Here is a 15,662-nt window from a genome sequence, read left to right as displayed (position 1 = left end):
AAATAAATGAAGTAAACCATTTCCCCTGCAACATCATTTTTTAAACTGAAAGGCTTTTCCAGAATATTTCTTCTCATTATAATGTTTGACTGCATTAGTAATGAACCCGACGAATGCAAGACCATCACTCTTTGTCGAGCTTCATAGAATGTTTGTGAAGATGGACAACATGCTTGTTCCACAAATGTGAAGCCAAAGTGTCTCATCTGCATTATAAATTCCATTCCAAACCTCCTCCATGATAATGGGTGATGAACAAAACTTAAATGTCAAAGACTCTAAATACCATTTTTATTTATTTTTAATTTTCATGTCTGCCTTTGATATTAACATATGTAATATTAACGTAAATCTTGGGATGGATACTAACATGTCTAAAATATAAGCATCGCTTATATGAATTAATACATCAAATTGAACATTTTTCTATTTGAAGATAACTAAAAATTTGAGTCCTGTATTTTGGTTTATGCAAAACAGTTTTTGAAAGTAATTAAAAGTTCTATTTATTCATCTCTCTATTTGAGAAAATTCTGTATCTGTAAATTTCACAAAAATATGCTTTTGATGTGTAGTGAAATGATGAGTGAGGATTTGTTCATTAATATCTTCTGTCTCTCTCATTTTCCTTCCTTCCTTTCTGTTCCATCTCTTCTCCCTTTTCTTCCTGCAGCACTATGCTGAGGTCCCGGGCAGCCTTCCCACAATGCTGGAACTGGGCTCCTATCCGGCCGGCTCTCAGTCTCTGACAGGGGACCACAATGCTTTAGGGCTACCTAGAGTGCCAGGAGGGCCAGATTGTACAGTGGGGGGTGTGGGCATGGGGGCGATTCGTGGTAGCAGTACCCCGAGACACCATATCCTCCACCCGTCCCCATCAGACTGTGAGGGCTGGCAGAAGCATCGTGCTGGACTGGACAGAGGGTCAAATCTGTATTCTGAGTCCCACTCTCTCCTGGAGCCCCAAAGTCTCTCAACCAGCTATGACACACTTTACCTTCCACATATGTCTGGACACGCTCCCCCGCTGCACCCAAACCGTCTGGGCCTCTGTCTTGATGTGGCCTCGACTTTTGACGTTGGAGGGGGGATGCTGGGGGTGGATGGAGATTTGGCGGTGAGTCCCAATGTGAACAAGAGACGTCGGGGCGGCCTGATCGAGCAGAGGGACATTGTAAAAGCCCACCAGGCTCATAAGATCCACAGCACACCACAGGCACGACGCAAGGAGTGGGAGTGAGTATGAGGCTAATATAGCACCCTGACATGCTCTATCTTTTAAATACATGAAGTTTAGTTATTATCTGTACATCGGCAAAGTTATCCTAGGGCTATGCTCTGAAAGCAGGTAACCTTAGAGTTGGGATTTACACATTATATATACTAATAGTAGCTGTCATAATATCAAATATAATATAATAATGATAATTACGATAATATCTTTAGCCTACGTAAATTTGATACCATCTGCTTGATATTGAAATTGTGCAAATAGTGTTGCACATTTATGATGTTACCATTGATTTCTATGACGCACTTCCAGTTTATACTACAAGAAATTCAAAGAGACAGTGCCTATAAATCAGATCTAACTGTTATATGAGCTGCTTTTTCTACTTTAATCTACACTATTCAGCACTCCCTGTGAGCAGAGACCACATATATGTAAAGTCTATGACGATAGAGCTGAAACTGATGTAAAGTTCAGATTTGTTATGGCCACACGCTGAATAACTCTTCATTTGTGCAGTTTAATGACATTCATCATATCCAGGGGTTAGTGGATAGTGGTTTCCTGAGTGGTTAGTGATAAATCTACTGTAAATATACTGTGACTTAGCAAAGCTTCTCAGTCAGTTAAATCTACTGTCAACACCTGCCATCAAACGTATGTCTTTAGGGTACAGTGAGAAAAATGGATTTCAAATGCAAGTTTGTTTTCCAGTACATAATGACAGGAATTCGACCTGTGAAGCCGCTCAAAAACATGTAGTGCATGGGTTGTTGTGTTAACTGCAGTGTTTATATCGCTCAGCATTTTGGGAAATGTACTTATTCATAAGTTATCATGTCTGTGTATGTCCAGTAGCCTAGCATGATAAATGGATCAGGAAAAGGCTAACCTGGCTCTGTCTATCCATAACTACCTGCAGGCTGAAGCTCACCAGTTCATATTTTGTATGGTATGTCTATTATCGCTTTACACTTTGGTGTTCGCTCTTCTCCTGTTTCCTTGTTTTTTTGCTGGTAGGTGGCAGAGCACAGAGCCAGACTAGCTGTTGTCCACTGTTTTCAGATGCTGAGCTGTGAGCTGAGTTAACCAGCTGCATGCTGTCGCTTCATATTTACCTTACAGATTTGAGCTTGATATAAAATTTCTCATCGAACTTTTTGACAAAAGCAAATAATTCCCACAATTTCCAACCTTAGTGAATGTTTTGTTGGAAAAGATATATTAGCATGTCAGCAAATCAGCAGCTTGTTATTGAGTTTATGTCGGGTTATGAGAAACGTCTTAACATGGTGAGAATATTCAGCAGGATGATGTATTTTCAGCTCTAAAAAGACTTTCAGATAACAGTTGAAGCACCAGTCTAATGCTCATTCATCAACACCAGTTGCCCATAAATTGTATATGAGAGGCAGCGCTTATACCATGTCCCTTATACCATGCTTATGCCCTTTGAGTGTGTACGTGTAGTTACTGGTTTCCTGCCCTGCAGCGCTGTGGATTATAGCGGTGAGGCCCCCCTCTGTTTCCCTGCTGAAGCTGGGGCTTCACCTCTAGTGGCTTTGGCCCCCTCTGTGCCCCCCCACCCCCTTCTCACCACAGGTACAGGATGCCACATTCGATGCTGAGCTATGTCTATAGCTGGAGGGACAAAGCCTTTGGGAGTGTGGCGGAGGAATAGGGGATTGGAGGGTAGATGGGTTAGATACATGTAGGGGGAGTGAATAAATGAGGACTAAAAATAAGATATTTATAATATGATCATTTAAGTCCACCTGACAATAGTTGATGTGGTCAATTACTGAGTAACCAGGCCTGTAGAGAGGCTCTGTCATGGACTAGATCATTTTTCTCTGGCCTGCCTAATATGATTATTACAATCGCACATGACAGATCTACACTTGTGCTGCGGAGAGAGCAAAGACCAGAGTGAGTCAGGTTCTGTTACAACCATGAACATCCACCTCTCAAGGCCACTTAGCAGCAAACCCACATCCTCCTGACAGCAGGATGGAACATGGGATGTTGCACCTGAGCCAAAGTGTGCACCTGCTTTTGTTTTTCAAAGGAAATTGGTTTGGATTCAGATGAAATGGGAGAAATATTAAATGAAAAAGACAAGGTTATTGGAGTTTATTATACCAATGGTGCCATCACTCATTTTCTCCCCCTGTTCCTTGTTTGGCTGCTTAAAAAAAATTTGCCAGCCAGATTTCCATGAAATATAAGATGGGTATTCATTGTCCCCAGAGAACTACCCCTAAAACTGTGACGACCCACTGACCCACCATCAGGTGAAAATTTGTCTTAATAATGTCTTTAAGTAATGGGACGATTCCCACAAAATGTTCTGAGGATCATGGTGTCTCACAGATGACTTTTAATATTTTAATAATTAACTCAACTAAGGAGATTATGTTTTCTGTGGCATAGATTTTTTTTTTTTGGCAGGATAACGCAAAAAAACTGGTCTGATTAACATGAACCTTGGTGGAAGGATGCGGTATCGGTCAGGCTCTCTGAGCACCATTCTAGTTCCTTGATCATTTGTCAAAATTTGTCATAATTCCATACAAAATTATTTAATCCTCCCAAGAAAATATGTCATATTTGGCCGTTACCTATCCCATTCTAACAGACCCGTGTGATAAATAGTCAGTGTTGTAAATTGGTGAACTTGGCTGTGGATATTCATCCTCCATAGAGGATTAACTCTGATATTCTCTCTACTTCAATGACCCTGTGTTCTACACTGAATTTTCAATCTCTAAAATACTGAGCAACTCAATACAGCATTGTCATGCTCCCCAGAGGAAGAACCCGTATATAGTTTCCATTACCTGATCTTTAGCCCCATTCTGAGGTCAGACCGCACGTGTTTGTCCACAAACAATTAACAAGTGTGTGCTGTTTTCCCTCTGACCCTTCTGTACTGTGGATTAAGAGCAATGAAACCTCTATGAGGCTGTTACTTTCTTTAGTTGGTGTTTTTTTATATGCGTCCAGTGAGGATCTTCTGAAGGATTAGTATATGACATTGGAATCTCGATCATGTTGAAACAGCAAACACTGCTTTGTAAATGAAGCAATTAAGTGTGTAATCCTGCCATTTTGTTCTGCTTTTAGCTGTGTGTGTGTGTGTTTGTGCGTGTGTGTGTTGGAAGCACGGCATTCAGGGTGAAGACATCTTTTCGGAAGTGCTTGATGAAATAACAGTATTTAGAGGTTGTGTTAACGTGGCCATAATGACGGTGATCAGACTGAATCAATCTGACATTTCAACTGCAATGAGTGGTTGGTCACAAACAGAGAAGATCACCAGATTGATTTGGTCTCTGCTGGAACTGGGAGCTGTTTGTGTGTTTTGGAGTTTAATTTGTGTTTTTTCATCCAAGCCAAAGGCAGCATGACTTTTATGTTTGCACCAAAACAATCATTTGGAAAAGTTTTTGCATAGTTTTATACACATTTCACAAATTATCTCACAAACACTCTTGTGTCTCCTGAAACCTCAGTATATCCACTAAATGCTGTGGGTTTTACAATATATTCCAAACTGCCCCTGCCGTTTTTGGAAAATATGAAATAACTTGTGGGACCTCGACCAAGTCTCTAAAGACGTCTGAGGGAAAAATCACTGTCATGGGGAACTGCTAATAACTCTAAATTAAGTACATTGCCGGATCGAGGATTAATCTAAACAGGGGCCATAAAGGGTCCACAATATACACAGAGTGGCCAATTATATACCCAACATCTTTGCACAATTCCTTATTTTGCATGGTGCACATTTAGGACATTTCTTGTTTACTGTTAGATCTATATCTTTCAGCAATGTCACACATCATTGAATCTGTTTGGATAATGGTCCCCTGTTAAAGCCAATTGTGTACCTGGAAGTATTAATTTGTTCCTGTGCTCAGGTTTGTCCTCTTCATATTAGAGCTGCATTTAGGTTTTTAGTGAAAATATCACTCAACATTTTGTTCTAATTCATTCATATGATCATATTTGTCCTCAAACTAATGACTGTGCACCACCACTCTCCACAAACAAGAGTTTCTCATATTTATAATGACCTGACATACTGTTTATGTTTTGCCACCGATCCTTGGCTGACGTGCAGGCCGCACACACATGCACATCGATATAAATGTGCACAGTGAAGTCATAGTGAAGGACATCAAACATCAACGATTCCTTCAATAATTTATAGGCGATAAAATCTGGAAATGCGACAGGTGTCAGTGGTTACAGATGGCAGGCGAGGACATTGGCACATCACTGCTGTATTCACCGTGGGCGTGTGTGTATATGCGTGCGTGAGTGTGTGCATGCTTTGTGTTATCATTAGTTTTCTTTGCTGGGCTGTGCGTCCGATCCATGCTGGTCCTATCCTCTGCAGGGGTGTTTACAGATTCGGACACAGTGTTTGATCCTCATCTATTCTGATCATAGCTGCGGTTGTCAAATTGGCCGTGTGCAGTCGAGTCAGTGTTTTGATTCTTTGAGTTTCTTTGCCTTTCAGTTCAGGGTTTTTGTTTTCATTGAAGTCTCCATGACGCATTTTGAGTTCAGCAGGGACATGACCGAACAATTTGTTTTTTTAGCCCTGTGAGCAACACTCGTCTGTTTTGTCTGATGCCACTTAGCTCCTGACTTTAAACTAATGGATGGACTGGCATCGAATTTGTTTGTACAGACATTCATGGTCTTCGGAGGATGAATCATATTGAATAGATCTCATGAGGTTTGCAGTCAAATGTGAAGTTCATCAGGTAAAGATTCATCTAGTGTCTTTGGTTTGTGATTACGTGTAAAACTAATAATATTCTTCTCAGCAAAAAGTAAGATTTGTGAACAATTCTGAAAGTGCTTGTATATGTAATGTGGGACCTGATCTAGATACATGCAATATTTTGATAAAGTGGCCAATCAGGCAAGCTGTATTCAAACTGTGTTGTTAATCACCAGAAACACAGTTTACTTTAAAAGTTGATATTATTCTCTTAACCCTTTTATTTTTATTTTTTTAATGTCTGTATTTTTTCTTTAATGAAAATAACTTTGAATGAATATAGATTTCACCTTTGTAGAACAACCATAACTCTCTGGCTGAGCCTTATTTTCCAAGAGAAAACATCCACTCGATTTGATCCCCTGCAATCTGTTGTATTTGATCAAACTGAAGTCTTCGGTGAAGCTGCACTATGGGGTGGAAAAGGCAATAATGTAGTCACTGGAAACAGTGACACCACCACTGGCTTCAATCTGTCTGCTGCTCTTCAGTGTTTGTCTTCCCACAAGCCATTAGCTCTGAAAGAGCGCTTGCTCTCTGCCGGCCTCAGAGGACCTCGCATGTCGGTTTGTTCTAAACCTGTTGATCCGTTAGTCAGACGGAGATTCAGGAGGGAAGACAGAGGGATTTACAAAGTTTGCTACTGAGTCTATTTATTCACACTTTCTCATTCTCATTTGTCTCACGAGAAGCCAAGCGAGTGGATGGATGTTTTGTACAGAGGCGTAATTGGACAAAAAGGTAATCTAAATCTCGGGGGAACCTTTTTGTTCCTACCAATTTGAAAAGATTTGCTTAAGTAGACTTCTTATGCCCCATTCAGGTTTAATTTACTTCCCCTCTTGTTGTCAGAGCTACTGTAACCAATTTAAACTCAATTCAGGGTCAATGTACAATTTCTATAAAGGGCATCACAGCCTCTACTCCTGAAGCTTTGACGCTTAATAAGGCCTGACCCTTTCTAATTTCATCAGTATAGAACCGAGAGAGAGAGAATCTGCCCTCCCTCCATATCGGTGTCCTTCATAATTGTCTTCCTGTAAGAGTCAGACAGACACCAAGTGCAGTGTAAATGTCAGAGCTGTTTGTCATAAGTGAATTATTAATGACGACACGCTGAAAAGACATTTTCCCCACCACAAAACCCTGTGTGTGTCAAACGCTATGCCGAATGGCGGAGGCAGCGTTATTGAGAGGGAGAGAGAGAATGTGCATCGAGGGGAAATTGTTGAAATGTTTGTTGGCTCGCACGCACACACACACACAACGCTTAGATGGGGTTTTCATTTAATTCAAACTGGCTTATTTGTTTTATGACAACGATGTATTTGGTTTTGCTGCACTCAGCGTACAGAGCTTCTCATTAACTGATAAATAGATATATGGCTGCACTCATTCACTCGCTCGCCCTCTTCTCTCTCTTTCTCTTTCTCTCTCTTTCTCTGTCTGATTGGACAAATGTGGCAAACTGAAACTACTGTTGACATCGCAGAGATTGAGAGAGATCCTGAGTTTCTGTGATGTGTGATCTGTCGGGCGATGGCGGCGTCCATCAAAACTAAATGTAGCCCCGGGGTGTAATATGTAGACAGTGAAGGGATGGGAAAGAGTGAAGCAGTGCAACAAACAGAGTAAAGACAGCTGCAGAGTGAAGTGGTATCAACATTTAAAAAAAGAAAATGTCTGCATGCCCTCACGTTGCCCTCTTACTTGTAGTAGTTTGCTTTTTATATAGGCCGGTAAATATATATATAGGGGATAGAGCGGATGCTCTGCAACAAGAAGGTTGCCGGTTCGAATCCCACTCTATCCCATCTGCATGCCTAAGTGTCCTTGGCAAGATACTGAACCCCTAAATGGCCCCTCATAAATGCTGAGTGTTCTAAAAATGTAAGTCGCTTTGGATAAAAGCGTCAGCTAAATGACATTTAATGTAATGTAATATAATTTTCACCATTTCAGTTTCGTATGTTAGCATCCTGAGAAGAACGGGAATGTACCAAACTTCAATTCATAGTTTCCATACATTTAAAACGGGCACCATGACAGAATGTATGAACTAAATTTCATGGTCATCGTCCATTCAGTCTGTACCAACGCCATCCATGCATCCATCCGTACATAGAGCTGATCCTTTTAAGCGAAGCTGGAGCCAATCCCAGCTGACGTTTACTGACTCAATCTGCAGAAAACCCACCCAGACACAGGAAAAACATGCAAACTCTCAGCAGTGGACTAACAGACCAGTATTTGCCCTTTTGTTTTAGTTCAGAGCAGAGCACCATCATGTGGCCTATATTGTGTCTCACCACAGAGGAACAGCTGGGTGTCCTCATTCCCTGATTCTTTCAGTATTACATTACATGTTACTACCATGCAGCTGTATGCCCTTGCCCTGCTTCACTGACACCAGCTACGTCTCCTGAGGGAACTTTATGAAATATGGCCCCTGGTCCTCCCGAGCACCACCACATCACTCATTTACTATTGCATATTCACATTCAGATGGGCTTACACTCACTTGCACACATACTGACACTCACACAATGAATATGGTTTGCTGGCACTGGTGTAGTAAATCAACTTTTATTAACTGTTTAATAAAAAAAGACCTTTATTGTGCTGATAACTCACATGCTTTGGGAGTCTCTGAGATAATGCTTCAGGCTCTGTGCTTGATGGAAAATGTCCAATTGCTTTAGTTAATTTATGTCTTTATTTTTGAAGAATGTGTGTTAAAAGGTCTAATTGTGTTTTCTCTGCTTTGGTGAAATAACGGTGAAAATCACCGAAGCATCATAAAGTGACAAACAAGTCCATCTTTCATCAGTGTTTGTCTAAACCTAAACTTTTTACTCGTTAAACAAATTATCTTAAATATGAATAGACAATTTGAGATTTTAACTTCATGAATTCGCACTTTAAAGGTTTATTTGAAGATGGGATTCATCGTCAGCTCCTCTGAGCCAAAGGGGTTCCCAAATTTGTCCATGCCAAGGACCTGCATATAGCATAAGCCTCTACCGGGGACCACCATTTTTATACTTTTCTAAATTACGTGTGCAATATGAAGGCAAATATCCTGAATCAAACATACAGTTTCTTAATATATTTCCCTTATTTTTGATTAATAACTGATAATCGGTCTTTTTTCTGTTTCAAACATTCCTTGTCATTTCTGTACAGTAATATTAACTGTAAATATATATATATATATGTAAATATAGGTGGTACAAAGGTGGTATTCTGTGGTTGTGGCAGTTTTTGCAGCTGAGTCATCTTCAGTCTGGTGGTCTGATGGTCTTTTTCTTTTTTTAAATGTGTCCGTTAGCAGGAGGCAGCAAGCTATTTCTCAGGCACACAGCAACCTTCTGATGCAGCGGCTGCTCGATTCTGATTGGCTTGAGTGGTGTTTTTTTTTCTTATTTAAACTTCGGCATTAGAAGAAAAAAAAGATTGGCAACCAAGGACACATCGATTTCGTTATGCAGTGATTAATAACATCTAAAAAACATAGTTCATTTAATAAATACATTTTATTGTCACATTGTCCCCCCTTTTCCCTTACAGTTTCCGCCCCCCCTGGCGCCCCCTGGGGACCCCCACTTTGAAGAGCAGTGCTCTGAGCAGCTTATTTGCTGTACAGGTTCTGCTGGAGGTGAAAATAGAAATACAGCACTTTGTGTTGACCTCCCGTACAGCCCTGTGATACGACACCATTTAGCACAGGAAGCAATATGACCTGCTCCACCTGTGTTTGTGTGTTTGTGTGTTTGTGTGTGTGTGTGTGTGTGTGTGTGTGTGTGTGTGTGTGTGTGTGTGTGTGTGTGTGTGTGTGTGTGTGTGTGTGTGTGTGTGTGTGTGTGTGTGTGTGTGTGTGTGTGTGTGTGTGTGTGTGTGTGTGTGTGCGCGTGCGCTCGCTCCCACAGATAAGTAACACAACCTGCTGTAATGATGTTTGTCCACACACATTTAACCCACCCCCTTCTTACAATAGGAACAGGCTTCGAGCTAACACGAGGGAGGAGGGGATGTGGCTCCTGAACCTTCCTGTTGGTTACCAGGTTGTAAAATGTCAAGTTGTAAATGAGAAATTCAACCAAACAAAAAGGTGAAATGAATGGTTGCTTTAGCAATATGATATTACTATATGGCAAGATATAAATAACAATATATGCACCGAACATGCGTCTTTCTCTTTTTGACTGTGAGCTGTATTAATTTCACAATTTGAAATGACAGCTTTAATACTCAATTTACCATTTCATAGCTGTGTGTTTGTTATATTCACACATGCTAAAATTATAGCCATCATATGCTTCCTCGAAAATAAACTCCTAACACGCTGAAGAGCACGAGCGCGCACCCTGTCGTAGACCTTGTAATCTCTCCCCGTCCTTTCGTTCAAAGCCTCGGATTTGAATATCAAAGATGATTGTGCTGTGTGTTCTGAGAGTTCAATGCTGTTTAGACTCATCGGAGCAAATAATGCCTTTGTAGTGCCACATGAATTCTTTCTATTGCTGAAGCTTTTTAGCCGAACAGGCTCAGAATGCAGAACGAGCAGAATTTTTATCGAAATTGTCTATTTTGGACCCTTAATTTGAGATTACAATTCAGTGATGGGTCAGATTTGAGTGTGTGTGGTTAGCATCATGATCCCCACATCAGCCGCAGTTCTGTTTGAGGGAACGAGCCAAAGACATGCCTGAAGTGTGTGTGTGGGCGGCGGAGGAGATATTCATCACATCCGTCTCCCCCACCAAAACCAGAGGGAGTCCAGTCACTGCAGCTGTGTGACTTATGTTTCTCCGGGAAGGTGTAGTTCTGACAAATGGGTGAGGAAGGATGCTGAGCAAGCAAAGTGAGTCTTCATCAATATCCAGCACGGCAGCAGCAAAGTGAGACTCCAGCGCCATGTCTGTGACCTCTAGTGGAGCCTCTGAGAGCTGTTCACTGCACAAAACGGGCGCATGCATGCATTCATGAGACAAATGGGTGCTGCTTGGCCTGTGGTGGTGATGTCATCTGGAACCAGCAGGTGAAAGAGGCATGAGCTGGAAGGGTTCACGGAGCAGGGGAATGATGAGAATAGAATTTCCGGGGAATGATTCACGCAGAAGAAGAAGAAAGTGACACCGAACATAGTTTTAAGTTTTAAAGCTTTAATTAGTTGTAATTCAGCTCCGTCCTCCTCACACCGGATCCCTCCTTGCATGTCGAACGCCTTGGATCGAGAAGGGATCAATCATGTTAACATCTTTATCGTATTGGGACAAAGTTTGATTTGATCCTGTGTGTGTATTAAATTAGCCCCTTGTTGCCCAGCAGAGGGCATTCAAAATCCACACTCTTTGTGATTCATCGCAGCTTCGGCCAAGCTTGTCGGCACAGTATGTTTTCCAGATCGGAGCAGATGCCGCTGTAGAAGCTGTTGGATAATGATGTTGTGAGAAAGGCTGTCGTGTGGAGGGGAAATCAAGCAAATCTGATCTGCAGCTGCTGGGAAAGTCTTAATAATCTGAAAAAAGTCGAAACTATTTGGCAGAAACCCTTAGGCTGGGACTTTATGATTAGATTGTATAATTCTTGAGTTTTGGGGGTTTATTTGGCATTGGTTAAATCCCAGCGCTAAAAGAGGAAAACTACCTCAGGACCTGTCCAGGATATGTCCTGCCTTGGATGGACGATGTGTTACCTCATATTCAGTCCAGATTTTGGTTTAATCAGAGGCGGGCAGAGGCCAGGAAGGAGAGTTTCTGGTTAAATCCAGAGGTCCTAAATCTTTTCTCCCAGACTCTCGCCTCCAGTCTACTACATTCCTTTCTATGCTTCATTCATGTGCGCTGTGCACTACATAGCTTTTCCAGGCCTTAGGGGTCCTTCACTAATGCACCAGCCTACACCGGCAGTCTGCTCATGCCTGTTTCCAGCCCTTGCACATGCCTGGTAAATTTACTGCAGCCTGTTAACAATATTGATCTGTTTGGCTGCCAGTATGATTATTAACATCCTTCTCATTCACTCATAGTTTTGAGCCAGAAAGATATATGGACTATTGTATGGTTTAATTAAAAAAGGTAAACGGCTGCAGCAGCAAGCAATCACTGCAAATACCTTATTCATGACTTTTTTTTTTTATTATTAGCCCACCACCTGCCTTCTGCTCATTGTTTATTATGATGGATTTCCATTGCCTGGATTTGATGCTTTTCTTTTTTCTCCTTTTGGTTTTGCACCATGTTTTCTAAGAAATGTCTCTCAACGTCTCTATGAACCTGCAGTGTAATCGAATTCTCCAAAGCACATTTATGGGTCTCACTTTCCCTGAACAAGCAAATAACATTTTAGTTTTTTATTTTGCAAGTAAGGTCATGAACGATGTACAATGTGAATAAAAGTGCACAAAAAGACACTTAATAAAAAACTTTTCTATAGGGAATTAACCTTTAATGACCAGATAGTCTTGTTGTACAACAGCATCGGTTTCAGTACAATTCTTACATTTTTCTGTTTGTCATATTTAAATGAGGGAATACACTCCATATATATTGTTGACACAATTACAGTGACTAAACAATATCTAAACACAACATGAAAACTGATTATTGTCGGCCACATTGAATAATGTAGTGCCATCATTGGTCACTAGGTGGAGATAATCTCTCAGCGATCTTACTGCCCACCACTACAATTTCCTCTATGGGAGATGCTGGAATTGTCATCCAATTGCTCTATGTAGGCAAACACTTGAGACAAACCTGCCATGACAATCGAATTTTCTTTGCACAGTTGATTCCTTGATTAACCGTTTATATGATAAATTAATGAATGAAAGCTCTGGTTAGAGTCTGTAACGTTTCCAGGGTTCATGAGTGGTCTGATGTGGCTCCTGATGACTTCCCCACAAGCTAAGAAAATGAAAAAAAATCTCTTAAAATCTCTCAAATTGTTTTGCAACCAGTCCAAGTTATAGCTTTAAAAAGTTGCATTAGTATTACAAGTGGTGAATCAGGCTTTTATTTTCATGCATGATGATTTGAGTATTTCTCAAACTAGGTATTTGAGCTTAATATAACTTTAGTTGTATATTTGAATATAATTGTGAAATGAATGATTGAACATTTATAAACAGTTTATGAACTGACATTAATTGAGCTTGATTTTTTTGATTTTTTTATCTAATGATCTTGTTTCTTCTTTAAAGCTTTTCCCGGCACACTGTTATTTTAGGCTGTACATACATATCTGTGTGAATGCTAATAAGCTCAACTTAATATGGACAGTGTGCTGCCAAAGACTGCAGTATTTGTATTATCTGCTCAACTTCCCTCAGCCTGTATATCGGCCTGTATGAATGTTACCTCTGAAACACATCAGGTCAGTTGGAGGCTAACCTGCTTGCCAGTAAGTTCACCAAGATGATTCAGTGCAGTTTGTTGAAATTGACTGACGACAGCATCCCAGCAGCAGAAATCCTGAAGTGCTCTTCTCCATCTTTTTTTAGATTAAGCATGCTTTAATGAATAAGGCATCTCATACAGCTGTCTAAATGTTCGTGTTTGTTTCTTGTTATCTGGTTGATAACTGCAGCAGATCATTCAGTGCCCTATTGGTATTTAATTGGACCAGTCTAAACTGGCTTTATGCAGAAACCAGGTTAACATGCTCGTGGACAACGGTCATAACTCAGCCCCCCATGGGGGCCAATGATTTATATAGGTTATTCCTTAATGTCTAGGGTTATGGCGACTGATTCACGGGGCTGAGAATAGGGGCCATGTCAGTTCAGTTGCTAGGAAACAAGTAGGAGGAAGACAACAGTGGAAGGCAGAAATCTGGGCTGGGTACAGCCAAGGAGAGAGAGAGGGAGGGAGAGAGAGAGGGGAAGACAGTTGGAGAAATTGAGGAGGGTGAGAGAGAGAGAGAGAGACAGAAGAATTGTGCCGCCGGGTAAATGTGTTTCATCACATTTCCTTCAGGTGCTGATCAAGGCCGTGGAGAGAAATCAACAGTGCTGCTATTTCCATGCTGTATTACAGGGAGATGACTATTGATTCAGTCAAACCCTCTTGTAATTATCCTTCTTTCTGTGATCAAAAACACTTTCCCAGTTTAAAGCCCAGAAATTTAAATGGTGGTTGAGACCATTACTGACAAACACACACACAAACACAAACGAAAACACGCACACACACACGCACACGCACACGCACACGCACACGCACACACACACACGCACCCACACCCACACCCACACGAAGGTCCTCTCATGTCCTAAGCATTACCATGTCAATGAAGCTAAATATAGCACAATCTCCCGGCCCCTTCATCTCACCACATCAATAGGTCTGGCCTGGCCGTCAGTCTGTCCTTCATGTGTTTGCCCCGAGCTTTTCTTTGTCATGTTCAAATCTGGGCTCAGGCCAATGGCCCACTGACGGCCCACCGGTTAGTTTTTTGTAAGTTTGAGCATGAACCAATATGAAAGATATTTGGTGAGAACTTCTGACACAAATTGACATTATGTGATGCGGGTGTTTATAAGAGAACAATATCCAAAATAATACATCTTTAGTCGTAAAAGTGTGTTTAGTTTCATTACTGCTATATTTTCATCATATGTCATTTTCTCAAACCAACAGTAGCAGTGGCTCAAACATATGTTCTTTCTAGTCATACGTATTTCCGTAAGGCAGTGGAAAAGCAGTCCCTCAATTTCAAACATTGTATCATTTTATTTGCCAGTCTGTTCATGCTTTAACCAATATTAATGAATTTGTCCCACATTCAGCTGAATACATCAGCTGTGTGAACAGACTGTGTGAACAGATTGTTTTCGTGCTGATGCAGCTCCGTGATCTCCACCAGTCCACATTTGGACTACAAAAATATGAATATCTTTTCAAGTAGAAAAGGTCCCATCATGGGGGCAATTCTATCTAATGGGCACAAACAGCACTACCCCATAACATAAATCATTACACTCCAAAATAGAGACTTGTTTTTAGTTAACGTTAGTTTAAGTTAAGCTTGCGTGTGTTTGTGCGTGTGTTAAAGACCAGGTGCAAATGTGCACAGGTAGGAGTCGAGCGTGTGGAGAGGAAGAAAAATGTAATCATCCAGTGTGTTCTTCCGAGACCTGGAGTGAGAAGGAGGGAACAGTAGATCCTAGTAAATTAACTCAATATCAGACTGAGTTAGAGCAGACAAACAAAGAGCAGACAGGGAGTTACGACTCCGTGGTCATTAATTCTCAACTTGAAGTTGAATCTGATGTTCATTGAGCTGCTGCCTCTCCGTGGTCACAGTGTATCACTCCCTTACGGATGACAACTTAACTTGAATCACTTCAAAACAACAATCTGTCTTGGTTTGACGAAACTGTGAGATATAATGTTGATTTTATTCTGATTGATACTCACTTCCAAACAATCTGCTGAAGTTCCCTTAGTCTTTAGGTCCCACTCTTTTGTTTATTGTCTGTTTTTACTCGTTGCAGCCAATAGGAGTAACACCACCTTCCTGCTCACATGTTTACCAGTACGTGAAAGCTGGACAGCACCGTCTCTCCGAGTATCTCTTGTTGCCATAGAAACTGTTTTGGCAATGACAGCTGCAAAACAATTTCAT

General features: G+C 41.0%; 1 protein-coding gene across 1 annotated transcript in view; it reads left to right on the top strand.

Annotated features, from left to right (window-relative positions):
• Positions 1-679: 679 nt before the first annotated feature.
• Positions 680-15,662, top strand: part of LOC128448500 (voltage-dependent R-type calcium channel subunit alpha-1E) — a 77,986-nt gene continuing 63,003 nt past the window's right edge. The window contains exon 1 of the mRNA XM_053431183.1: positions 680-1,236. Coding sequence (XP_053287158.1) covers positions 707-1,236 — 530 coding nt within the window. The 5' untranslated portion in view covers positions 680-706. The remainder of the gene's footprint in view (positions 1,237-15,662) is intronic.

Source organism: Pleuronectes platessa, chromosome 9 (assembly GCF_947347685.1).
Source record: "Pleuronectes platessa chromosome 9, fPlePla1.1, whole genome shotgun sequence".
Classification (NCBI taxonomy): domain Eukaryota; kingdom Metazoa; phylum Chordata; class Actinopteri; order Pleuronectiformes; family Pleuronectidae; genus Pleuronectes; species Pleuronectes platessa.
Note: the sequence above shows the minus strand (reverse complement) of the source record. Positions and strands in the feature narration are given on the sequence as shown.